We start from the raw sequence: 26545 nt of genomic DNA, 5'->3' as shown, positions 1-26545 counted from the left end.
TGCAGACAGAATAACAACAGTAGCTGCATTTGTTTAAGCTGTTTCCTAGTGACATTAATTTGGATACGTCCATAACAATGAGCTAATGAGGCACGATTTCGCCTGGCATAGAACATGTGCTCTCTCGTTAGGACACTGTTGTTCAGAGGAGCTAACCAACAGCACAGATAACACAGAATAACTTCTAACTGAAGCTGGAAAGACTGCAAACGAGCTGCACTTCGTTTCATTTGACCTTTTTTCAATTGACATTTCTTTGTTTTTATTCAAATGATGCCAGCTGATTCATGATTTCGACTGAATGAGAAACGCTGCCTGCCTCTCTCATCCCGACTCCCGACCCTTACTATGGGACAGTTGGAGATCGAATTTGAAAATTTAAACAATGTTGAAAATGTCAGAGACAAAGAGCAAGGTTTATACATATCTCCACTGTTGAAAACTAACTGTTAGTCTAAAATAAATGTGAGATCATGTCTAGATGCTTTTTATAGTGGAGATCAAGTTTCTAACTTTTGTGCCTGGGCTGATGAGACAGTGGATTGCTCAGATGGAACAGAGTAAATAGGCATTTTAATGTCATAGATTTAGCCATTTGTAACTTGTGGAATAGACACTGGATGGAATGCGCTTTTAACCTATCAGCATTAAGGATTAGACCCACCCGTTGTATACTTAAACAATAAGGCCAGAGGGGGTGTCATTATATGGTTAATATACCACGGCTAAGGGCTGTTCTTATCCACTACGCAAAGCAGAGTGCCTGGACACAGTTCTTAGCCGTGGTATATTGGCCATATATCACAAACTCCCGAGGTGCCTTATTGCTATTATAAACTGGTTACCAATGTAATTTGAGCAGTAAAAATAAACATTTTGTCATACCCGTGGTACATGATCTGATATACCATGGCTGTCAGCCAATCAGCATTCAGGGCTCGAACCACCCAGTTGATAAATGAATGTAATTATATGCCATTGTTCTTTGTTTACAGTAGTAGGTAAGGCAGGAAGGCTAGGCAGGTAGGCTACGCCCTATGCCTCAGTTATTTAGCTGTTTGTGCACATGCAGCAACAAGACAGGAGTTCATATATTGTAGGATTTTTTCATGTGTTGTTCAAACATTTTCATGTTTTCATGTGTTGCTGCCATGCTATGTTGTTGTTTTAGGTCTCTCTTGTCATGATGTGTGTTTTGTCCTATATTTTTTATTTTTAATCCCAGCCCCCATCCCAGTAGGAGGCCTTTTGCCTTTTGGTAGGCCATCATTGTAAATAAGATTTTTTTTCTTAACTGAGTTAAATAAAGGTTAAATAAAACAAGTAGACCGTGTTCTAGAGAGGATATATGGTGCTTTCAAGAAAACTGGGAACTAGGGGGAAAAACGAGGTCAAATAATGAAGACAGTGATCTTCAGGTCGGAACACTAGAAAGATGCCGATGTTTCCGATTTGGAATTACGAGTTTGGGTCTTCCCAGTCAGAGCTCGTTTCCCCGAGTTCCTAGGTGTCTTGAACATGGCAACAGACTAGATCGCAGACAAAATCCAACAGAAAAACATGTATTGAGCTCAACACTATAGCATTGCTACACATAGACAAGGCTTCTTTCATCAACTCTGTGAATTTAGGCCTTCTACTGACTTCCTGTAGCCTAATAAAGGATACATTGTCCCGCCTAACACAGGTCTTTGTTAGATAGCCTAGTGGTCAGGGACAATTTTAAGGCTTAAAATTCATCGTTAGAACCTTAGTAGGAGCGTAGTTAAATCTTCCGAGCCGTTTCCCAAAACCATCGTTTTTAACGTTGCATTTGAAAACGCTCGTAATCTAACGCCTGACTCCACTCGTAAAACATAATGATTTTTGCCCTCCCGCGTCACTTTATACACAGAATATCTCCGCTAAACATATAATCACATGGTTAATCCGTCTTTGTGACCGCAGATCATTTCAGAACAAAATTGCCAATGTCTTTGCAATTGATACAAACAAGTGACGTATAAAAAGAAAACATTCAAATATAAACCATACTTGGCTATAGGCCTATTTTCAGTCATATTGGAATACATTTCATGTTCAATCAATCAAGTTTTATTTTGCTGTAGTCTACTGTCTGTAATTTGTATAAATATATTTCACGATTTATATCACTACGTGCAAACCCACGTGTCCAAAACCGAACTGGTTGGCAGCAGTGATGCCAATTTAGCAACTTTTCAGAGTACCTTGGCAACTTTTTTTTCAAACAGCACCTAGCAACAAATGTAGCTACTTTTAAAAATGTATTTGGAACTTTTAGCAACTTTTGAAAAGTTACCCAAACGCCAAAATGCACAAATTTCCCCTCTAAATGACACAAAATTTATTTGCAAATCAATTCATTAAAAATCCTACAATGTGATTTTCTGGATTTTTTCCCCCTCATTTTGTCTGTCATAGTTTAAGTGTACCTATGATGAAAATTACAGGCCTCTGTCATCTTTTTAAGTGGGAGAACTTGCACAATTGGTGGCTGACTAAATACTTTTTTGCCCCACTGTATATACTGTACCTTGTTATTAGCCTGTACCTATAATTGTTGATCAGTTAGGTAGCATGTTAACCAACTACCAATACACTGCTTAAAACTACAATTGTTCAGAATGTGTAGGTTTACTAGTTAAAAATAAAATAAATCAAATGTAATTGTCCAATAATGTGTAATTGTTCAATCATTCAATGTGTTGTATTTAAAAATAAAAATGTGATCATATAAAATGCGTTGTGTTTATATTACTTTTACAAATAGAAATATATGATAATAGACAAACAAATCTAAACTAACAAATGTCAAATCATATTTTTCGCCGAGATGGCCAGTCAATTTGAGTAACATTAGTGTGTATTCTACGTAATGACGCAGTTTTACGTTATTGCGCAATGACGTCATCGCGGCATAACATCATAACGTAATTTAGCAACTTTCAGCAACAAATCGACCAGTAGGACTGAGACCGGTTGATTTCAGCTGTCGATTACAACTTCCCTTGGCTTTATTTATTGTGGAGTGTCTGATAATTTCCAAACGAAATGTTAGAGTTTGTTTTACCATTGTTTCTTGGCTTTTTGGCGCTCTACTTACTCAGCGTGCGATTCAGGAGAACAAGGCAAGTGGTGGATGAATTCATAGTTTATTTCAATTTTGTTGGTGTTCGCGTTGGTTGCTGTATGCTAGGAATTAAACTTTTGTCTAAACCCTTGAAGTTGATCAACATATTTGTTGGAGAATCCTGGCCAAGTTTTTTTTAACACAAGTTCTTTATGTGACTAATATCAAGCAATCGATTATTGTGACAAAGCATCAGACTTGTGTAAGAACCTTAAAGCCTTTTTCAAATTCGGCACACTCATATGTGTGTACATTTTAGACAAGTTCACAGTCCCTGATTAGAGGGGAACAATGGGCTTTAAGTTCTAGACCTGAATTTGAGGGATATAGATAGTATTGTAACAATGTAAATATTCTATGGCATCAGCCTATGTATACCACTGAGTTTGCTCTTTGACCATAGTTTGCATAATCTTAAAGACCTGTATTTCCCCTTTATAATACAGTGAGTTGCAGTTAATGAATGTCTTACATTTTGTAAATTTGAGTCATTTAGCAGAGACACAGGATTTTATTTGAGGATCAGACCTGGTGGGTTAAAATACCATTTGAACTATTTCTAATACTTTGAGCGTTTGCTCTATAGTCTAGAGTAGACTGCATGGAGTACCAGATAGGTGTAATGTGTAACTCTGTTCTCAAAACTTACAGTTTTGGGACCATTAAATGTTTTATTTTTTATGATTTCACCTTTATTTAACCAGGTAGGCTAGTTGAGAACAAGTTCTCATTTACAACTGCGAACTGGCCAAGATAGAGCAAAGCAGTGCGACACAAACAACAAAGAGAGTTACACATAGGATAAACAAACGTACAGTCAATAACACAACAGAAAAGTCTATATACAGTGTGTGCAAATGTAGTAGAGGTTGACTGATTATGATTTTTCAACGCCGATACCGATTATTGGAGGACCAAAAAAAGCCGGTACTGCTAAATTTTTTAAAATAAAATAAAAATTGTATTATTATCATTTAAAAATATATATATTTGTAATAATGACCATTTCAAAAATGCTGAATGAACAATGAACACTTTTTATTTTAACTTAATATAATGCATCAATAAAATCAATTTAGTATCAAATAAATAATGAAACATGTTCAATTTGGTTTAAATAATGCAAAAACAAAGTGTTGGAGAAGAAAGTAAAAGTGCAATATGTGCCTTGTAAAAAAGCTAATGTTTAAGTTCCTTGCTCAGAACATGAGAACATATGAAAGCTGGTGGTTCCTTTTAACACGAGTCTTCAATATTCCCAGGTAAGAAGTTTTAGGTTGTAGTTATTATAGGACTATTTCTCTCTATACCATTTGTATTTCATATACCTTTGACTATTGGATGTTCTAATAGGTGTTTTAGTATTGCCAGCCTGATCTCGAGAGTTGATAGGCTTGAAGTCATAAACAGCGCAATGCTTGGAGCATTGCGAAGAGCTGCTGGCAAACGCAGGAAAGTGCTGTTTGAATGAATGCTTACGAGCCTGCTGCTGCCTACCACTGCTCGGTCAGACTGCTCTATCAAATCATAGACTTAATTATAATATAATAACACACAGAAATACGAGCCATAGGTCATTAATATGGTCAAATCCGGAAATCCGGAACCGTTCCGTATTTTATCTAATGGGTGGCATCCATAAGTCTAAATATTGCTGTTACATTGCATAACCTTCAATGTTATGTCATACTTACATAGATTTCTGGCAAATTAGTTCGCAACGAGCCAGGCGGCCCAAACTGTTGCATATAACCTGACTCTGCATGCAATGAATGGAAGACAATTTCCCTAGTTTAATATTGCCTGCTAACATGAATTTCATTTAACTAAATATGCAGGTTTAAAAAAATATACTTCTGTGTATTGATTTTAAGAAAGGCATTGATGTTTATGGTTAGGTACATTCGTGCAACGATTGTGCTTTTTTCACAAATGCTCTTTTGTTAAACACAGTTCACAACGAGCCAGGCGGCCCAAACTGCTGCATATATATATACTTGTGTATTGATTTTTAAGAAGGGCGTTGATGCAACAACAGTGCTTTTTTCGCGAATGCGTTTGTTAAATCACAGTTTGGCAAAGTAGGCTGTGATTCAATTATAAATGAACAGGCACCGCATCGATTATATGCAACGCAGGCTAGATAAACTAGTAATATCATCAACATCAACCATGTGTAGTTAACTAGTGATTATGTTAAGATTGATTGTTTTTTATAACATGTGTTTAATGCTAGCTAGCACCTGACCTTGGCTCCTTGCTGCACTCGGATAACAGGTAGTCAGCCTGCCACGCAGTCTCCTCGTGAAATGCAATGTAATCGGCCATGATCTGTGTCCAAAAATGCCGATTACCTATTGTTATGAAAACTTGAAATCAGCCCTAATTAATGGGCCATTACGATTAATTGTCGTCATCTAAAAGGTAGTCAGATTAGGGAGGTAAAGCAATAAATAGGCCATAGCGGCAAAATAATTACAATTTAGCAATTAAACACTCGAGTGATAGATGGGCAGAAGATGAATGTGCAAGTAGAGATACTTGGGTGCAAAGGTGCAACAAAAAAAACAATATGGGGATGAGGTAGTTGGGTGGGCTCTTTACAGATGGGCTATGTACAGGTCCTATGATCAGTAAGCTGATGCTTAAAGTTAGTGAGGGAGATATAGATCTCCAGCTTCATTGATTTTTGCAATTCGTTCCAGTCATTGGCAGCAGAGCACTGGAAGGAAAGGTGGCCAAAGTAAGAGTTGGCTTTGGGGGTGACCAGTGAAATATACCTGCTGGAGCGCGTGCTACGGGTGGGTGCTGCTATGGTGACCGGTGAGCTGAAATAAGGCGCGGCTTTACCTAGCAATGACTTATAGATGACTTGGAGCCAGTGGGTTTGGAGACTAATATTAAGCGAGGGCCAGCCAACGAGAGTGTACAGGTCGCAGTGGTGGGTAGGATATATGGCTTTGGTGACAAAACAGATGGCACTGTGATAGACTACATCCAATTTGCTGAGTAGAGTGTTGGAGGCTATTTTGTAAATTACATCGTCCTCCTATATGCTTAATTTAGTTATTTATCCAACTTTAGTTGTGATACATACGTTGGGCTATATGTTTAGATTTTTAATACATTGTAAGGCTGCATGATACGACTAATGATTTGAAATAAGTTGCATGAAAGGCATGAGCTCTGCTTTTGTTTTTTTGTGCTGGCTGTACACACTTCATCAGTCTCTTATTCACAATTTGACAAGTACTTGATAAAACCTCAAATTTCCCGGTGGCATCCCATTTGTGTGGATGTAACCCCCCCCCCCTCCCCCTCCCCAAAAAATCCTTTCCTTTTGTGGCCCTTGTGCCTTTGGGCTGAATATAATAATTATACAACTTTCCACGTTTTACTTTTTGTCCAAGAAGATGAGTAGGCCTAACAAACAGCAAAAGCACTAGCCTATGTCAATCTACTATCCCCCATAGTGAAAATGATCTTCCCCAAACTTGAAACTGCTTATTAGGCTCTACACCGATTGTGCTTCATTTTAAGTTATTTGGCCACTTTAATTGTGATACAAACCTTACCAAAACATATAGGCCTATAGGCTAGGCTACATGAGGTGTGGGACTATGATTTGAAAAAGTACCCAAAAAAAGGCATGTGCCGTTTCTTGCCTTACTGCACACAAGCTGGAGCATCATTCACAAGTACTAGGCTAATATTGTCACCCATCAGACTATTCTTCATTTCATCTTGTCTTTACATATACTAAATAATATGTGTACATTTTTGGGGATTTACAATGGGCCATTATCATGCACCTGTCTCGAAGGAGGGGGAAAACAATACGTCATCTATGTACTTAAATAGCGAATGGAGGAGGCTTTTCCCCGTGGTTTATTTTCATGCCAGCCAGGTAGGCTATACTCCAGTTGTAAAGAGAAGCAATGTGCTTAATATTAGGAATGTTGAGAAAAATATATAGTAGACCTAGCCTATAGAAAGCGGATAGGATGCTCTTTTTTGATTAGATTTTTTTTTTTTGCATAGCCTATAGAAATGTTGTGCAACATGGGCTCTCATGAAATGTTTGATTAGATTTTGCTTGATGACAGAGTGATTAGAGGGACAATAGAGTGCTGACTACCAGGCAGTTAGCGAGTTTGGTAGGCTACTAATGATCAACAGCATCATAGCTTGGAGAAGCCTAATAACCGTGACTAAACGATCAGGGTGGAATTTGACTGCAGGTGTGGCGGTAATACGGTCACTGTAAAAGCCCTAGTCAGGTATACGAGCAAGGCAGATGTCCTGGGTTCGAGCCACGTTATGAGCCGAATCAGGAAGAAGCGGTCTAATTCATACACTGCTATGTGGACATCTGTTCTAATATTGTTACTGATGCATGGGGTCCTTATTCTGATGCTGGCCTCTCCAAATGTGCTCACTGCTGGCAGACACTATCAGACTCCATGATTGCTTCTGACAAGTGGCTGGCAGGCAGTAGTGTGGACTAGGTGGGGGGGGGGGGGGGGCACAAGCATAGCAACAACAAGTAAGCCTGGGCTGAGACTTGTCAGCTTGAGGTCTCACAGATAGCAGATCGTCTCATGACCCGCTCTCTCCACACTAGCCCTGGGATGGATAAGCACACATATTAGTTTAGCACTGACGTTGCACAGATTAGTATTGTTTTGTTGATCTCATGCATTATTTTGTGGCAAAGAAGACTGATCTGTGCTGCACCAAGTCAGCTCCAGAGACACAGATACTTCCTTGCATAAGACGTGTTTCCAAAAACAAATACACAGCAAAGGAAGGATGATGTAACAGTTAGCCTATCTATTTGTTTTCAATGGCACAATGCTTTGTAGGATAATGCACCTTACAATGTTGCCTCAATTTCATCAGTGTGATAACCCACTGACATTGTGTGTCTATAGGGCAAAGATGGGATAAGATGACGGGTAACATTGTGCCCCTAGGTCAGCCACGGTATGCTAATCGTCTAGTGTACACACCCTGTGGCTATAGACTATATAAGCAAATGTCTCACCAGCTCTACCTCCTAACTGGTCAAATGAATCCTGATTGGTAAACATATCCCTAAGCTTCAAAGATCATAATATGAAGGGCATTATGATTCTATGTCATGCATATAAAAGCGTTATGAATGCTACATATCACCCCTCTACGTAAAGTGTTAGCAAAATATTTGATAATAGCTTTTTGAAGCAGCTAGTTTTGTATTAGTTTTCTGGCCACTTCCGCAAGATCATCCACAATAAAGGAGAAATAATGTTCTGTGCTTAAGCCTAGCTTTAAAGTGGAGTAAATATTAGGCCTGTCGTGTGTGTGTGGGTGGATGGATAAGTCCTGTTGACAGGATCAACAAATTGCCCCCAGCATTTCTTTAGGCCAAATCTAATGCATGGTTGTTACTGCACCCGCCAACACCACAGTTATTAATAGCCCATCATGACATTCCTTGGCCTAGGGACAGAAACATGTTTTTGTTGCCTCTGATTCTGATAGCCTTAAACGGCAAATGTTTGTCAAAGCTTGTTGATTTGAAAATAAAAGAAACCATAGTAACATTAGATGTGATGAGCCTCACATAGGAGGAGAAGAGAATATTTCATTTGAATCATAGGATAGAGTGAAAGATTTATTTATTTATTTGACCTTTATTTAACTAGGCAAGTCAGTTAAGAACAAATTCTTATTTTCAATGACGGCCTAGGAACAGTGGGTTAACTGCCTGTTCAGGGGCAGAACGACAGATTTGTACCTTGTCAGCTCGGGGATTTGAACTTGCAACCTTCCGGTCACTAGTCCAACGCTCTAACCACTAGGCTACCCTGCCGCCCATGTTACATTTCGTTGGGAAAATAATCAGCTAACTCTTCCTGGAATCGCTCTGAGCTATGACATTGCTATGCAGGACTCACTCCTATGTTGCCTTTGTAATTGTTTCCCATCTGCATTCACTTAAGATACAGCTGTTGAAAGCTGTTTGAGCTGGATACTGTTTGTAAACCTGGAGTGATTCCTGCTCTGTCAGCTAATTCGGCCTGAGATGATGCTCTGTGTCATGTCTGTGTTTTCAGGTTTTAAATGATTTCTTCAGTATACCTTGCTGACCAGTAGCTGCTGTATTTTTTTGTTACACTGTATGTGGTAAAGGAGAGTTGTAGCTGCTACCAATCCACCTTGAAGTTTTGGGAGACCCCTGATCACATGGTACGCCTTGTCTCATGAATATTGCAAAGATGTTCGTAGTTTCTTTGTCCTTAAGTTCTAATCACTTAGGCTTGCATTTATATTGTATTTGAATCAGTCAATCTGTTTTCTCTTATTTCATCTGAAAGATTTTTAATGGATATATTTGTTGATATGACATACTGTATATCTGTTTTTACCTAATGTAAAATACACATTTCTTATGTTCTCTATTATAGGAGAGATGGGGAGCCTCCACTTATAAATGGTTGGATCCCATTCCTTGGAAAGGCTTTGGAGTTTGGGAAGAATGCACATAGATTTCTGGCAGCACATAAGGAGAAACATGGAGATGTATTTACTGTGCTGATTGCTGGTGGGTAATAGTAGTGTTTAATGTATACATTTGATCATAGTATGGTTAAAAAAGGAGCAAAGGAATTTTGATGAAATGTATATGTATTGTGCTTCTTACGAAATAATCCTCTTTAAATGGTCTTTAAAAACAGTAAAGTTACTAACAATATGATTAGACAGTATATTACACACGTTTCATGCCTATTGAAATACAATCCTGTCCTCACATTTCCCCTTCAGGCAAATACATGACCTTCATAATGAATCCGTTGCTGTATCCGTATGTCATCAAACATAAAAAACAGCTGGACTTCCATGAGTTTTCTGACCAAGTGGCCCCCTTGACGTTCGGCTACCCCCCTGTCGGGAGCGGAAAGTTCCCCGGTATGAGCGAGCACATCCAGAGGTCCTTCCACCTTCTACAGGGAGACAACCTCAATAACCTGACAGAGAGCTTGATGGGAAATCTCATGTTTGTGTTCCGACAAGACTACCTTACTGGGGAGAGTGAGTGGAGGACTGAAAGTGTGTATCAACTCTGCAATTCAATCATGTTTGAGGCTACTTTCCTGACCCTGTTTGGCAAACCTGCCCATTCCAGCAGACACAGCGGAATGGTGACGCTTCGAGAGGACTTTGTCAAGTTCGACACCATGTTTCCCCTCCTCATCGCCAGGATCCCCATCTCTCTGCTGGGAGGAACCAAGGCCACTCGGGATAAACTGATCAACTACTTCCACCCTCAGAGAATGTCTGGATGGTCCAACACCTCAGGGTTCATAAAGGAAAGAGCAGCAGTGCTTGAACAGTATGACTCCTTGGGAGATGTCGATAAAGCAGGTAAACACAGATGCTTTTCTCTCTGCATACACCTACAACATAAAATGTTCTACTTTGACTTCAACAAGGACATTCCAAACCTCAGTTGTAACTCCTACCGAGTAACTCTGGGTATCTCTCACCCAATACCCTGCCCTGAGTCACTGTTGCTAGCTGGCTACCACCCGGGTACTGTACCCTGCACCTTGGAGACTGCTGCCCTATGTACAGTTGAAGTCGGAAGTTTACATACACCTTAGCCAAATACATTTAATCTCAGTTTTTCACAATTCCTGACATTTAATCCTAGTAAAAATCCCCTGTCTCAGGTCAGTTAGGATCACCACTTTATTTTAAGAATGTGAAATGTCAGAATAATAGAGATTTATTTTAGCTTTTATTTATTTCATCACATTCCCAGTGGATCAGAAGTTTACATACACTCAATTAGTATTTGGTAGCATTGCCATTAAATTGTTTAACTTGGGTCAAACGTTTCGGGTAGCCTTCCACAAGCTTCCCACAATAAGTTGGGTGAGTTTTGGCCCATTCCTCCTGACGGAGCTGGTGTAACTGAGTCAGGTTTGTAGGCCTCCATGCTCGCACACGCTTTTTCAGGTCTGCCCACAAATGTTCTATAGGATTGAGGTCAGGGCTTTGTGATGGCCACTCCAATACCTTGACTTTGTCCTTACGCCATTTTGCCACAACTTTGGAAGTATGCTTGGGGTCATTGTCCATTTGGAAGACCCATTTGCAACCAAGCTTTAACTTCCTGACCGATCTTTGTCCCCATGTGTAGTTGCAAACCGTAATCTGGCTTTTTTTAATGGCGGTTTTGGAGCAGTGCCTACTATTGTTTGTACAGATGAACGTGGTACTTTAGTCTTAATGTCAACAGTGAAGAGGCGACTCCGGGATGCTGGCCTTCTAGGCAGAGTTCCTCTGTCCAGTGTCTCTGTTATTTTGCCCATCTTAAACTTTTCTTTTTTATTGTCCAGTCTGAGGTGTGGCTTTTTCTTTGCAATGCTGCCTAGAAGGCCAGCATCCCGGAGTCGCCTCCTCACTTGACGTTGAAACTGGTGTTTTGCGGGTACTATTTAATGAAGCTGCCAGTTGAGGACTTGTGAGGCGTCTGTTTTAGAGGTCGACCGATAAATCGGAATTGCCGATTTAATTAGGGCCGATTTTCAAGTTTTCATAACAATCGGAAATTGGTATTTTTGGGCGCCAATTTATTTTTTGGTATTTTTCTTAATTTAACTAGGCAAGTCAGTTAAGAACACATGCTTATTTTCAATGACTGCCTAGGAACGGTGGGTTAACTGCCTTATTCAGGGGCAGAACGACAGATTTTCACCTTGTCAGCTCGGGGGATCCAATCTTGCAACCTTACAGTTAACTAGTCCAACGCAATAACGACCTGCCTCTCTCTCGTTGCACTCCACAAGGAGACTGCCTGTTACGCGAATGCAGTAAGCCAAGGTAAGTTGCTAGCTAGAATTAAACTTCTCTTTATAAAAAACAATCAATCATAATCACTAGTTAACTACACATGGTTGATGATATTACTAGATATTATCTAGCGTGTCCTGCGTTGCATATAATCTGACTGAGGATCTAGATATCTGACTGAGCGGTGGTAGGCAGAAGCAGGCATGTAAACATTAATTCAAACAGCACTGTCGTGCGTTTTGCCAGCAGCTCTACGTTGTGCGTCAAGCATTGCACTGTTTATGACTTCAAGCCTATCAACTCCCGAGATGAGGCTTGTGTAACCGAAGTGAAATGGTTAGCTAGTTAGCGCGCGCTAATAGCGTTTCAAACGTCACTCGCTCTGAGCCTTCTAGTAGTTGTTCCCCTTGCTCTGCATGGGTAACGCTGCTTCGATGGTGGCTGTTGTCGTTGTGTTGCTGGTTCGAGCCCTGGGAGGAGCGAGGAGAGGGACGGAAGCTAAAGTGCCTATAAGAACATCCAATAGTCAAAGGTTAATGAAATACAAATCGTATAGAGGGAAATAGTCCTGTAATTCCTATAGTATCTACAACCTAAAACTTCTTACCTGGGAATATTGAAGACTCATGTTAAAAGGAACCACCAGCTTTCATATGTTCTGAGCAAGGAACTGAAACGTTAGCTTTGTTACATAGCACATATTGCACTTTTACTTTCTTCTCCAACACTTTGTTTTTGCATTATTTAAACCAAATTGAACATGTTTCATTATTTACTTGAAGCTAAATAGATTTTATTGATGTATTATATTAAATTAAAATAAGTGCTAATTCAGTATTGTTGTAATTGTCATTTATTACAAATCCATTTTTAAAAATCGGCCGATTTAATTGGTATCGACTTTTTGGTCCTCCAATAATCCGTATCGGCGTTGAAAAATCATAATCGGTCGACCTCTAGTCTGTTTCTTAAACTAGACACTAATGTACTTGTCCTCTTGTTCAGTTTTGCACCGGGGCCTCCCAATCCTCTTTCTATTCTGGTTAGTGCCCGTTTGCGCTGTTCTGTGAAGGGAGTAGTACACAGCGTTGTACGAGATCTTCAGTTTCTTGGCAATTTCTCGCATGGAATAGCCTTAATTTCTTAGAACAAGAATAGACTGACGAGTTTCAGAAGGAAGGTCTTTGTTTCTGGCCATTTTGAGCCTGTAATCGAACCCACAAATGCTGATGCTCAAAAATACTCAACTAGTCTAAAGAAGACCAGTTGTATTGCTTCTTTAATCAGAACAACAGTTTTCAGCTGTGCTAACATAATTGCAAGGGTTTTCTAATGATCAATTAGCCTTTTAAAATGATAAACTTAGATTAGCTAACACAACGTGCCATTGGAACACAAGGAGGGATGTTTGCTGATAATGGGCCTCTGTACGCCTATGTAGATATTCCATTAAAAATCTGCCGTTTCCAGCTACAGTAGTCATTTACAACATTAACAATGTCTACACTGCATTTCGGATCAATGTGATGTTATTTTAAACAAGGACATTTCTAAGAGACCCCAAACCTTTGAACGGTAGTGTATATATTTTTTTATTGTGCCAGACTGACATTGCTTGTGCTAATATTTCTTAATTTCTTTCTTCAAGCATTTTTGGGGATTATGTATGTATTACTACACTGAGAGCTAGAAACTCAAGCATTTCACTGCACCTTTGTTAACATCTGTAAACTTTAATTTAATTAAAATATCTCTTTCTTACCTTTACCTGCCCCAGCTCATCATTTTGCCATTCTATGGGCGTCGGTGGGAAACACAGTCCCAGCCACCTTCTGGGCCATGTATTACCTGTTGACGCACCCAGAGGCCCTTGCAGTCGTGCGTGAGGAGATCCATGGTGTCCTGCAGGTCTCAGGAATAGAAACACACCACAACAGAGACCTCACATTCACCAGAGAACAGCTGGACAGCCTACTGAATCTGGGTAGGTTATTGTTATGATGTATTATTGTTAGGTTGGTCTTAATCGCAGCACCCAGAACCAAATCAGCTACTCTACTGTCATAAGAGATTAGGTTTGTCTGCAGTTTCCAAATTTCCCTTAGCATTTTTATATAATTTTCTCTCCTGATTGTGTTAAATGGTCTCAGCCCCAAGCACACAGGGTTCAGTTGAGTCAATGATAGTGTGGCTTCGAGAGGGCCTTCCAATCCTTTGTATGTCTGACTATACAAACAGATAGAGGGCTTCTTATTACACTCCTACTCTAGTGGCAGGTGCTCTGTGTGTACAATTTAGGGCACATCCTCCTGTCCCCACCCCCCAAAAGAATCCCTCCAGGCTCTGTACCTGTCACATTAAATCACACTGCTGCACCCACCATGCGGACTGTAGCCTCATCTCTTCTGACAACTGCATGCTCAGAGACAAATGCCACTGGTGTAGATTCTCTGTGGCTCCCTCTCTCTCTCACACTACTAACGATGTCATCTCCCTTAGGGGAAGACAGTGGAATATCTGTTCCACATCTGTTTGTTCTTATAAGTGATAGGGGGTACTCGGCTACGTTTTGTATTATTCTCTCTTCTATGGTGTTATCTCTTAAGATTGTAATTGGTTTTAATGAAAAACACTGCTAGTCAAGATAGCTTTATTTACACATGCATACATAAAGGTATGTATGACTTATGATTATTCAGCTTGTGTTTTATCCATTTTGCTAGAGCAGTTCATGTTTCTAACGAATAGCCCTTCAAGTCTCAAAGCTTTCCCTCCTGTGTGAGTATGTGTATGTACAGTAGTGAGTCAGTACTGGGCCACTCAAGGTAAAAAAAAATTTTTTTTTTTTAAAGTACCTCAGATAGGCCAGAACAAAATACCTCTGGTGACTAACTGAACTGTTCTGTTGTGTTCTCAGAGAGCTCCATAAATGAAAGTCTGCGGCTGTCTTCAGCCTCCATGAACATCCGCATGGCCCAGGAGGACTTCAGCTTGCGGCTGGAGGGAGAGCGCTCCATTGGAGTGAGGAAAGGAGATCTCATCTCCCTGTATCCCCAGAGCATGCACATGGACCCCGGGATCTACGAGAATCCAGAGGTAAAGAAGACCAGTCGTTCAGATTCTGTGGGCATCCTAGAATGGCTGTAGGCTCTCTCGCCTTCACTGTGTCTGGTCTGGGGGTTGTTGATGTTCTGCTGAATTGCCTTCCCACACCACCTGGTGTGTGTTTCCACAGGTTAGATTAATGAGCAGAATGCATGGACTGTGAAAGATTGAATCCCCCCACTGGCCTTCAGAAGGTCACTGCATGCATGCTAATGTAATCTGGGTGTGACTGTTGATAACCTTGCCATGATCTGTGACTAAGCAAAATGGAAACATTCCTGGAATATGCAATAAGATGGAATATTAACCTTTATTATTTAAGGCGCTAAAAAATCAAGGTTTACACACTTATTTATATTACCCCTCTGACAGATCTACAAGTTTGACCGATACATCGAAAATGGAAAGGAAAAGACAGACTTCTATAAGGACGGCCAGAAGCTGAAGTACTACCGGATGTCTTTCGGCTCGGGCTCCACTAAGTGCCCAGGAAGGCACTTTGCGGTGAATGAGATAAAGCAGTTCCTCTCTCTGCTGCTACTCTACTTTGACATGGAGGTGTTGGAGGGGCAGAAGCCGTGTACCCTGGACCCAAGCCGTGCTGGCCTGGGCATCCTGCTCCCTACCAGTGACGTCCAGATCCGCTACAGGCTACGTCGATCCTGAGAGGAGGAGGACATCTGTATATGAACAAACACTGGAGGGCTGAGCCCTGTGTGGCTAATGGATTTGATTTCTCATCGGATGCATCCCAAATGGTACCCTATTTATTCCCTACATAGTGCGCTACTTTAGACCAGGAACCATAGGGCTTTTGTCAAAAGTACTGCACTATATTGGCAATAGGGTGCCATTTGGGACACACACATGGATTATTATTCACACAAGTAGCTATTGACTGAACAGCAATGCATTGCTAATTTGTCAATGTATTATATTAGGACAGACTCTAACAGTGGGCAGGATTGGCGAATCTGCTAGCTAGGGACCTTTGGTGTTTTATTCCATAGGACAGAATGATCCATTAATTGTTAACAGTTTTTGCTGTTTATAACAGATAGTATTTTATTTGAATACTAAAAATGTTTGTTTATTATGCCTTGCATTATAAAACCATATATACCAGGGTATATAGGGGCCCTGGATTAATGTTGCAAAATGAAATAATATTTCATTTATATATATTTTTTGAAATAGGAACTGTCAGGGTCTCAACTTCCTGTTGAGTTAGAATATTAGAATACACAAGGTGCAATTTCAAAATGTGTTTGTGCATCAGCAGTTCACCTCTTATGTCAGTCACTCAATTAGCTCATGTCAGCAATACATTTTTTTGATTGGTAAGTTAGTCTAGCCAGCTATCTTGACCTGTAGTAATAGTGGTTGAATTACCGACCGGGGCCCCCATTGATTTTGTTATTCACTCTCACTCAGATATCATATTAAAAACGGCAAACATTTCTCTCCACCACATGACAAAATGTGTAGAATTGCAGGAAATGAACTCAAATTATTTTACATTTTTTCACTGTCAAAGTTGCCCATCCCTTATCTATACTGTACAACAGTAGTTGAATCAAATAGTTTAACTATATTACAGGGTAAAAGGACAATGTGATATAAGCTTTATGTTGTAAATATGGTGGTGTCCCTAAAACATGACTGATTTATTAGTTTCATTTTTCTATAACATTAACCAAATAACCAACCATTTAAGTTATACATTCAAATGTCTTTCCTATTTCAAGAGTCCTACAGAGTATTTACAATTCATGAAATAAATTAAAACTGGACAAATCAGTTCTGCATGTGGCAGTAATTTTATTCCTTACATTTTTACCATTAGTGACCTATTCTCTCAATTGATCCAGTGAATCTGCAAGGTTCATACTCAGAGGAATTATTTTGTTTGACCAACTCTTGTGTGAGTACAGCGTTCTGATCGTTGTTTGTCATTAATGCTGTCCCTGGTAATAAAATGATTCCATTCAAGTTTGTCAAATGCCTTCATTGTTAAATAGTATTTAGGGAAATGTAAATTACACAATTAATGACCAAATTACATGTATGAAAATATTTGTATTGAATTTATTTGGGTAAAAGATATATAGCCTAAAACAAAAATATTAATTAAAACACTTCCAATGTAGTCCTTGACGGTAAAAACTATAATTGATTGATATCATCAAACTTAGGCCTATAGGCTACCTATTAATTCACCCAATATTCACAATTGCTCTTTAACTAATTTGGGTTTGATTGTACATAGCCCATACATTGAGGTATAGGCTACTGGAAAACAGACCATAACATATTATATCTTATGTCACCAATACAATTTATCCATCGAACATCATCTAATCAAACGGAAGAAAATGTACCGTAGGACATAATGGTTAAATAAAAGACTAAACATAATTTGTTAAAAGGCTAACCATTTTTGACCATGTTAGCTGTCATTTAGTTAGATTTTGTAAAACTATTTTCGAAACGCAATCACCATGCAGAACAGAGTCATATATTATAGGACTCCATGTTCTCGTAATATGTGACTACTTCTGTCAGTCACGCTGATCCCGTCAATTCAGTTGTGCTCACGAAGCGTGAAGTCCCCTGTTAGTGTCCGACACAACTGTTCAAGGTTTATTGTTGACATTTTTATTTATTGAAGAGATTTGCATTGCTATTGAAAGGGTCCGGAACCCCAGCAGAGAACGGGTATCCTGTCTGCTGGTCATACCGCCCTAATCCAGGTGCACCAGCAGTATTCGCAGCAGTAACGCCAGGTCCATGGTTAAGATAACTGACAAGTCTTCTCATCTCTTCAAGTGCTTGTGCCTGCATGAGGATGTAGTTTTTGGCGAGGAGCAAAGTGGCTATTTTTGACAACTTCCGTACGGATGGGCTGTGCGCGTAGGGGATCACCGACCGCAGTTCATCGAGCGCGTCGTTCAGGTCGTGCATCCTCCTCCTCTCTCGGGCGTTAATGTTGAGCCTCAACACCTTCTGCTCTTTGTGTTTCTTACCTGCTGCGTCACATTTGGCCATTGATGCCATGAGCCTTTCCTCTGGAAAAAGCACCATGTCACTCCGACCAATGCCATCACTGTCATCATCCTGACTCTGCTCCCCACCACTGCTCTCCGCTGCTGCGGCGGTGTTCTTTAAAAATTCCCCGTACTTTACGCACAACGATTCGGATGGGAAGCCAAGTGTTCCCGCCCGACATCCGGCCATTGTTCCCGGTTGTGAGTGCTCCCGATCAAAACGGATGGGTGATTGTCGGTCTCTTGGAGAGGGAGACAGTCCTATGCTGGAGCCTGGTCTGAAAGAATCCATCCTTTTGCGTCCAAGCGCTGGATCTTTGTGAAGGTCTCGCCACTACAGCGTTCTGTGTGCGCAGTCCTGTTGAGTCAGTCGTTCTTGCCCTGGTTTCTGCCTGCCGCTTTACTAAATCTTGATGTTACACTTGTCCTGTGACTGTTTAATATGACACAGTGCCGTGCGCCTTCAGAGGTTCACCTTCACGAGATAGTGAAACACCACATTAGGAAAAGCATGAGCCAGGCAGTTTTCTACTTGATTAACTCCAGGCAGTACTGAGACATTTATTTTATGGACCAAATCGAGAGACTACAACCCATGCGTAATAAGCTAGCCACATTGTGATGCCATTGCCCATCGTTTACGTTAATGTGCACTGCCATGACTTGGTTGATGATCATGGTTGCATCCCGTGTCAATCATTGGTTTAAATCATAAAACAAATCAGTTGACTTGACTACTGTTTTAAATGCATAGTAAAGATAACTCTGTGGCTTTGGGCAGCATAGGCCAGGTATGCTGGACTACTCCATAGGCTACTGGTCTGTGCCTTTCTTTCAGATAAAATAATATCCACGCATCTGAGTTTATTTGTCAGATGAGCTTAATTTGGCTTGAACATGAATATATTTCTGCCAAAGTATAATTTTGAAATTATTTGGAAAAGACAACACTGTAAAATATAAATTATTTTATAGTTCCAAATATCAAACAAAATCAACCAGGCAAGGGCCATATTTCACAAGGAGTCCATCTACCAGTTCAACTAAACAATTGATTATACCATAAGCTCCTCCCTTAGTGTAGAGCCCCAGTTATGAGACTTCTTAGCTACAATGGATGGAACATAAAGTCTATAAGTCTATTCTTCTATACATTAACCATAATGGCACATTGACTTGATGATCCTTGCTGAATGCTATTTTGGTATGGTATAGGACCTACTGTTTCCTTATTCTTTTTTGTCTGGATGTTACCTATTAGTTATACAATTTCATTAATAATAAAAACGATTACTTTTTCAAATTGGAGAGGTGAAGAGACTGCTGACCAGCAGTGGACATGTTACTGCCCTTGAAGGATTACGTAACTTTCAGCTGTAACTACACTACCAGCATCTCCTAATCTCTTCTGGTACATCCAATTCACAAAGGACTCTCCTCAGTATGTCCACGTTTTGTCACATGCACAGGATACAGCAGGTGTAAAACAGTACAGTGAAATGCTTACTTGCGAGCTCTTTCCCAACAATGCAGAATAAATGTAATACAGATTACAGAAAAACAAGAAATGAGAAGAAAAAAACCCATGAGAATGCAAGTTATGTACAGGTCAATTCCAGTACCATTATATTACGATGTGCAGGGCTACTGAAGTGATCAAGGTCATGACCAACAGTATTTAGACACCTGCTTGTCAAACATCGTTCCAAAATCATGGGCATTAATATGGAGTTGGACCCCCTTTTGATGTTATAACAGCCTACCATTCTTCTGGGAAGGTTTTCCACTAGATGTTGGAACATTGCTGCGGGGACGCTTCCATTCAGCCACGAGCATTAGTGAGGTCGGGCACTGATGTTGGACGATAAGGCCTGGCTCACCGTCAGCATTCAAATTCATCCCAAAGGTGTTCAATGGGGTTGAAGTCAGGGCTCTGTGCAGGTCAGTTAATTTCTTCCACACCGATCGACAAACCATTTCTGTATGGACCTCGCTTTGTGCACAGGGGGCTTTGTCATTCTGAAACAGGAAAGGGCCTTGCCCAAACTTCTATCACAAAGTTAGAAGCACAGAAACATCTAGAATGTCATTGTATGCTGTAGCGTTAATATTTCCCTGAAACTAAGAGGCCTAGCCCGACCCATGAAAAACAGCCCTAGACCATTATTCCTCCACCACGAAACGTTACTGTTGGCGCTATGCATTCGGGCAGGTAGCGTTCTATTAGCATCCACCAAACCCAGATTCGTCCATTGGACTGCCAGATGGTGAAGCATGATTAAATACTCCAGAGAATGAGTTTCCACTGCTCCCAAAGGTCAATGGCGACGAGTTTTACAACTCTCCAGCCGACGCTTAGCATTGTTTATGATGACCTTAAGCTTGTGTGCGGCTGCTCAGACATGGAAACCCCATTTCATGAAGCTCCCGATGAACAGTTATTGTGCTGATGTTGCTTACAGAGGCAGTTTTGAACTCGGTAGTGAGTGTTGCAACCGAGGACAGACAATTTTTATGTGCTACATGCTTCATCACTCGGCAGTCCCGTTCTGTGATCTTGTGTGGCCTACCACTTCATGGCTCAGCCATTGTTGCTCCTAGACGTTTCCACTTCACAATAACAGCACTTAAGAGTTCACCGGAGCAGGGCAGAAATTTGACAAACTGACTTGTTGGAAAGGTGGGGTCTTATGACAGTGCCATGTTGAAAGTCACTGAGCTCCTCAGTAATGCCATTCTACTGCCAATATTATGTCTATGGAGATTGCATGGTTGTGTGTTAGATTTTATAGACCTGTCAGCAACTGGTGTGGCTGAAATAGCCAAATCCACTCATTTGAAGGGGTGTCCACACACTTTTGTGTGTATATACAGTACCAGTCAAAAGTATGGACACCTATTCATTCATTTATTTTATTTAACCATTATTTTACCAGGTAAATTGACTGAGAACACATTCTCATTTACAGCAAAGACCTGGGGAATACTTACAGGGGAGAGGAGGGGATGAATGAGCCAATTGTAAACTGGGGATGATTAGGTGATCGTGATGGTGTGAAGGACAGATTGGGAATTTAGCCAGGACACCGGGTTTAACACCCCTACTCTTACGATAAGTGCCATGGGATCTTCAGTGACCACAGAATCAGGACACCAGTTTAATGTCCCATCCGAAAGACGGCACCGTACACAGGGAAACATCCCCAATCAAGTGGTGGGAAGTGGTGGGAACTTGGGATATTTTTTTTAGACCATAGGAAAGGGGGCCTCCTACTGGCACACCCACACCACTTCCAGTAGCATCTGGTCTCCCATCCAGGGACCAACCAGAACCAACCCTGCTTAGCTTTTAGAAGAAAGCCAGCAGTGGGATGCAGGGTGATATGCTGCTGGCTAATTCAAGGCTTTTTCTTTATTTTTACATGGTAGAATAATAGTGAAGACATAACTATTAAATAACACATATGGAATCATGTAGTAACCAAAAGTGTTAAACAAATCAAAATATTTATATTTGAGATTCTTCAAAGTAGGCAACCTTCGCCTTGATGACAGCTTTGCACACTCTTTCCATTCTCTCAACCAGCTTCACCTGGAATGCTTTTCCAACAGTCTTGAAGGAGTTCCCACATATGCTGAGCACTTGTTGGATGATTTTCCTTCACTCTGCAGTCCAACTTATCCCAAACCATCTCAATTGGGTTATCACTCTCCTTCTTGATAAAATAGCCCTTACACTGCCTGGAGGTATGTTGGGCCATTGTCCTGTTGAAAGCAAATGATAGTCCCACTAAGCGCAAACCAGATGGGATGGCGTATCGCTGCAGAATGCTGTGGTAGCCATGCTGGTTAAGTCACAAGCAAAGCAACCCCACACCATCACAGCTCCTCCTCCATGCTTCACGGTGGGAACCACACATGCGGAGATCATCCGCTCACCTACTCTGCGTCTCACAAAGACACAGCGGTTGGGACCAAATGTCCATTGCTCGTGTTTCTTGGCCCAAGCAAGTCTCGTCTTATTATTGGTTTCCTTTAGGTGTGGTTTCTTTGCAGCAATTCAACCATGAAGTCCTGATTCAAGCTCCTTTGAATAATTGATGTTGAGATGTGTCTGTTACTTGAACACTGTGAAGCATACATTTGGGCTGCGATTTGAGGCGGGTAACTAATGAACTTATCCTCTGCAGCAGAGGTAACGCTGGGTCTTCCTTTCCTTTGGCAGTCCTCACAGGAGCCAGTTTCATCATAGCACTTGATGGTTTTTGCAACTGCACCTGAAGAAACTTTCAAAGTTTCAAAAGGGATTAGCTTACACAACGTGCTATTGGAACACAGGATTGATGGTTGCTGATAATGGGCCTCTGTACGCCTATGTAAAAATCAGCCATTTACAACATTAACAATGTCTACACTGTATTAATCCATTTGATTTTAAATGGACAAAAATGTGTTTTTCTTTCAAAACAAGGACATTTCTAACTGACCCCAAACATTTGTGTGTATATATATATGAGAGAGAGAGAGAGAGAGAGAGATATATATATATATATATATATATATATATATATACATATACACATGTAAACAAAGGCATAAAGTGTCTGGGCGGTTGTTTTGTACATTGTACTGGGTCCGGCGAGTTTGTGGGGAAAGTGACATCATTTGAATGCTACAGCCCTCTTCTTTTTGGAAATTGAACTCATATCTTACTGCTGGCAATGTCATAAGAATCCCCCCCACTCCATAGAGTATGCAATGTAGGTCAAGTCACCAAAAAGTGCAAACATTTCGTTTGCATGGAAAGGGTACACCCTGGTGGTCATTGTATAGGAATGTACACCGGAGCAAAAATATAAACACACCAAGTAAAGTGTTGGCCCCATGTTTCATGAGCTGAAATAAAAAATCCCATAACTTTTCTATACGCACAAAAGCCTTATTTCTCTAAAATTGTATATCTGTCTGTAATAAAGCCACTTTGTGGGAAAAAACTCATGGCTGAGCTTGGCGCCCCAATGGGTGGGCCTGGCACCCAAGTAATGACAAAGAGTAAAACTGGTTTAGACATTTTTGCAAATGTATAAAAATAAATACCTTATTTACATAAGTATTCAGACACTTTACTATAAGAATCATTATTGAGCTCAGGTGCATCCTGTTTCCATTGATCATCCTTCAGATGTTTCTATAACTTGATTGGACATGATTTGGAAAGACACATACCTGTCTATATAAGGATCCACAGTTGACAGTGCATGTCAGAACGGAAGAAGTTTGGAACCACCAAGACTCCTACAGCTGGCCGCCCGGCCAAACTGAGCAATTCGGGAGGAAAAGGCCTTGGTCAGGGAGGTGAACAAGAACACAATGGTCACTCTGACAGAGCTCCAGAGTTCCTCTGTGGAGATGGGAGGATCTTCCAGAAGGACTACCATCTCTGCAGCACTCCACCAATCAGGCCTTTATGGTAGAGTGGCCAGACGGAAGCCTCTCCTTAGTAAAAGACAGCCTGCTTGAAGTTTGCCAAAAGACACCTAAAGGACTCTCAGACCATGAGAAACAAGATTCTCTGGTCTGATGAAACCAAGATCAAGCTCTTTGGCCTCTGAGTGCCAAGCGCCATGTCTGGAGGAAACCTGGCACCATCACTATGGTGAAGCATGGTGGTGGCAGCATCATGCTGTGGGGATGTTTTTCAGCAGCAGGGACTGGGAGACTAGTCAGGATTGAGGGAAAGATGAACGGAGTAAAGTACAGAGAAATCATTGATGAAAACATGCTCCAGAGCGCTCAGGACCTCAGACTGGGGCGAAGGTTCACCTTCCAACAGGACAATAACCCTAAGCACACAGCCAAGACACTGCAGGAGTGGCTTCGGGACAAGTCTCTGAATGTCCTTGAGTGGCCCGGACTTGAACCCGGTCAAACATCTCTGGAGAGACCTGAAAATTGATGTGTAGCAACACTCCCCATCCAACCTGACAGAGTTTAAGAGGATCTGCAGAGAAGAATAGGAGAAACTCCCCAAATACAGGTGTGCCAAACTTGTAGCGTCATATTCAAGAAGACTTGAGGCTGTAATCACTGCCAAAGGGGCTTCAAAGTATTGAGTATTTCTGTTTTTTATAAATTAGCAAAACATTTCTAAACCTGTTTTTTGTTTGTCATTATGGAGTATTGTGTGTAGATTGAGGAGGGGAAACTGATTTAATCCATTTTAGAATAAGGCTGTAACCTAACAAAGTGGAAAAAGTCAAGGGGTCTGAATGCTTTCCGAATGCACTGTATATCGGTTGATAGGTAGAGACTTCAGCTTTCTCCTGATATGTATATCAGTCCTGTAAAACAAAAGTATTCCTGTAACACAAAAAATGACGTTTCACAAGCCCTGTGCTTTTAAAATGGATGTGTTCCTATGGGAATTTGAGCATGTTTAGAACAACAATATTAGGTAAGATCAGATTATAATTTCTTTTCATTTAAAAATCAAATGTATTTGTCAAACCTAGACTTTCAAATCTGAAAACATTTGACAATTAATAAATTAATCAGCCACGCTCAAGGTCCTAAATTATATTATAACCGGCATCGATAAAATACAGTACTGTGCAGCCATCTTCATCGACCTAGCCAAGGCTTTCAACTCTGTCATTCACCGCATTCTTATCAGCAGACTCAATAGCCTTGGCTTCTCAAATGACTGCCTCGCCTGGTTCACCAACTACTTCTCAGATAGAGTTCAGTGTGTCAAATCGGAGGGCCTGTTGTCCGAACCTCTGGCAGTCTATGGGGTTGCCACAGGGTTCAATTCTTGGGCCGACTCTTTTCTCTGTATATATCAATGATATCACTCTTGCTGCTGGTGATTCTCTGATCCACCTCTAAACAGACGACACCATTCTGTATACATCTGGCCCTTCTTTGGACACTGTACTAACAAACCTCCAAACGAGCTTCAATGCCATGCAACACTCCTTCCGTGGCCTCCATCTGCTTTTAAATGCTAGTAAAACTATGTGCATGCTCTTCAACCGATTGCTGCCCGCACCCTTCCGCCTGACTAGCATCACTACTCTGGACGGTTCTGACCTAGAATATGTGGACAACTACAAAGACCTAGGTGTCTGGTTAGACTGTAAACTCTCCTTCCAGACTCACATTAAACATCTCCAATCCAAATGTAAATCTATTTTGCAACACAGCCTCCTTCACTCATGCTGCCAAACATACCCTCCTAAATCTTACTATCCTACCGATCCTTGTCTTCTGTGATGTAATTTACAAAATAGTCCCCAACACTCTACTCAGCAAACTGGATGTAGTCTATCACTGTGCCAACCGTTTTGTCACCAAAGCCCCATATACTATCTACCACTGCGACCTGTATGCTCTCGTTGGTTGGCCCTCAATACATATTTGTCGCCAAACCCACTGGCTCCAGGTCATCTATAAGTCTTTGCTCGGTAAAGCCCCGCCTTATCTCAGCTCACTGGTCACCATAGCAACACCCACCCGTAGCACACGCTCAAACAGGTATATTTCACTGGTCATCCCCAAAGCCAATACTTACTTTGGCACCCTTTCCTTCCAGTTCTCTGCTGCTAATGACTGGAACGAATTGCAAAAATCTCTGAAGCTGGAGACTCATATCTCCCTCTCTACCTTTAAGCATCAGCTGTCAGAGCAGCTTACCGATCACTGTACATCAGCCAATCTGTAAATAGCACACCCAACTCATCCCCATATTATTACTTACTCTCTTGCTCTTTTGCACCCCAGTATCTCTACTTGCAAATCATCTGCACATCTATCACTTCAGTATTAATGCTAAATTGTAATTATTTTCTCCTCTATGGCCTATTCATTGCCTTACCTCCCTGCACACACTGTATATAGATTTTAATATTTTTATTTTCTATTGTGTTATTGACTGTACATTTGTTTGTGTAACTCTGTTGTTGTTTTTGTCGCACTGCTTTGCTTTATCTTGGCCAGGTCGCAGTTGTAAATGAGAACTTGTTCTCAACTAGCCTACTTGGCTAAATAAAGGTGAAATAAAAATGTAAATGTGTACACTTCAGTTTCGGGGGCCTGCTGTATCTTGTATCTCTGTAATAGTCCCGCAGTTTTACATTTTTAACAGTACTAAGCATGTGTTTGTAGGTCTTAGTTATGAAACCAAAATGTACTTTGAGGGTAGCATACAATATTATGCGTAGTTTAGAAAATGCCACCATAGGGTGTCAGGGTTGAACAGGATAATCAATAGAGCATCAGCGTAATGGTAATAGTAATCATCAGTATAGCAGCAGCTTATGTTGTGAGTAGTTGTGTGCATGTATGTGGCATCAGTAGTGTGTGTGCGAGGGCATGTAAGTACTGTATGTGTGTATGC

General features: G+C 40.8%; 2 protein-coding genes across 3 annotated transcripts; one reads left to right on the top strand and one right to left on the bottom strand.

Annotated features, from left to right (window-relative positions):
* The first annotated feature begins 2969 nt into the window (after positions 1 to 2969).
* LOC109871991 (cytochrome P450 7B1-like) lies at positions 2970 to 17092 on the top strand. Of its 2 annotated transcripts, none has more exons than XM_020463048.2 (6): positions 2970 to 3149; positions 9604 to 9740; positions 9962 to 10561; positions 13773 to 13979; positions 14913 to 15091; positions 15473 to 17092. In XM_020463048.2, the coding sequence occupies exons 1-6, from the start codon at positions 3073 to 3075 to the stop codon at positions 15764 to 15766; spliced, it is 1494 nt and encodes a 497-aa protein (XP_020318637.1). In that variant the 5' UTR covers positions 2970 to 3072; the 3' UTR covers positions 15767 to 17092. The 2 variants fall into 2 exon arrangements, with proteins under 2 accessions (XP_020318637.1, XP_020318638.1); XM_020463049.2 differs by lacking the exon at positions 2970 to 3149 and adding an exon at positions 8922 to 9385 and having other exon boundaries at positions 15473 to 16901.
* Positions 17093 to 17174: 82 nt separating this feature from the next.
* Positions 17175 to 18959, bottom strand: LOC109871992 (class E basic helix-loop-helix protein 22-like). The gene has a single exon (XM_020463050.2). The coding sequence runs from the start codon at positions 18437 to 18439 to the stop codon at positions 17759 to 17761; it is 681 nt and encodes a 226-aa protein (XP_020318639.1). The 5' UTR covers positions 18440 to 18959; the 3' UTR covers positions 17175 to 17758.
* Between the last annotated feature and the right edge of the window lie 7586 nt (positions 18960 to 26545).

This window comes from Oncorhynchus kisutch, linkage group LG27 (genome assembly GCF_002021735.2).
Source record: "Oncorhynchus kisutch isolate 150728-3 linkage group LG27, Okis_V2, whole genome shotgun sequence".
NCBI classification, from domain to species: Eukaryota; Metazoa; Chordata; class Actinopteri; order Salmoniformes; family Salmonidae; genus Oncorhynchus; species Oncorhynchus kisutch.
Note: the sequence above shows the minus strand (reverse complement) of the source record. Positions and strands in the feature narration are given on the sequence as shown.

Bases quoted from the DNA above. Each gene is read 5' to 3' on its own strand.
- LOC109871992 (XM_020463050.2), bottom strand. From the start codon at position 18,439: ATGGATTCTTTCAGACCAGGCTCCAGCATAGGACTGTCTCCCTCTCCA.
- LOC109871991 (XM_020463048.2), top strand. From the start codon at position 3,073: ATGTTAGAGTTTGTTTTACCATTGTTTCTTGGCTTTTTGGCGCTCTAC. The intron at 13,980-14,912 runs GTAGGTTATTGT...TTGTGTTCTCAG, and splicing joins GGACAGCCTACTGAATCTGG to AGAGCTCCATAAATGAAAGT. The intron at 15,092-15,472 runs GTAAAGAAGACC...CCCCTCTGACAG, and splicing joins GGATCTACGAGAATCCAGAG to ATCTACAAGTTTGACCGATA.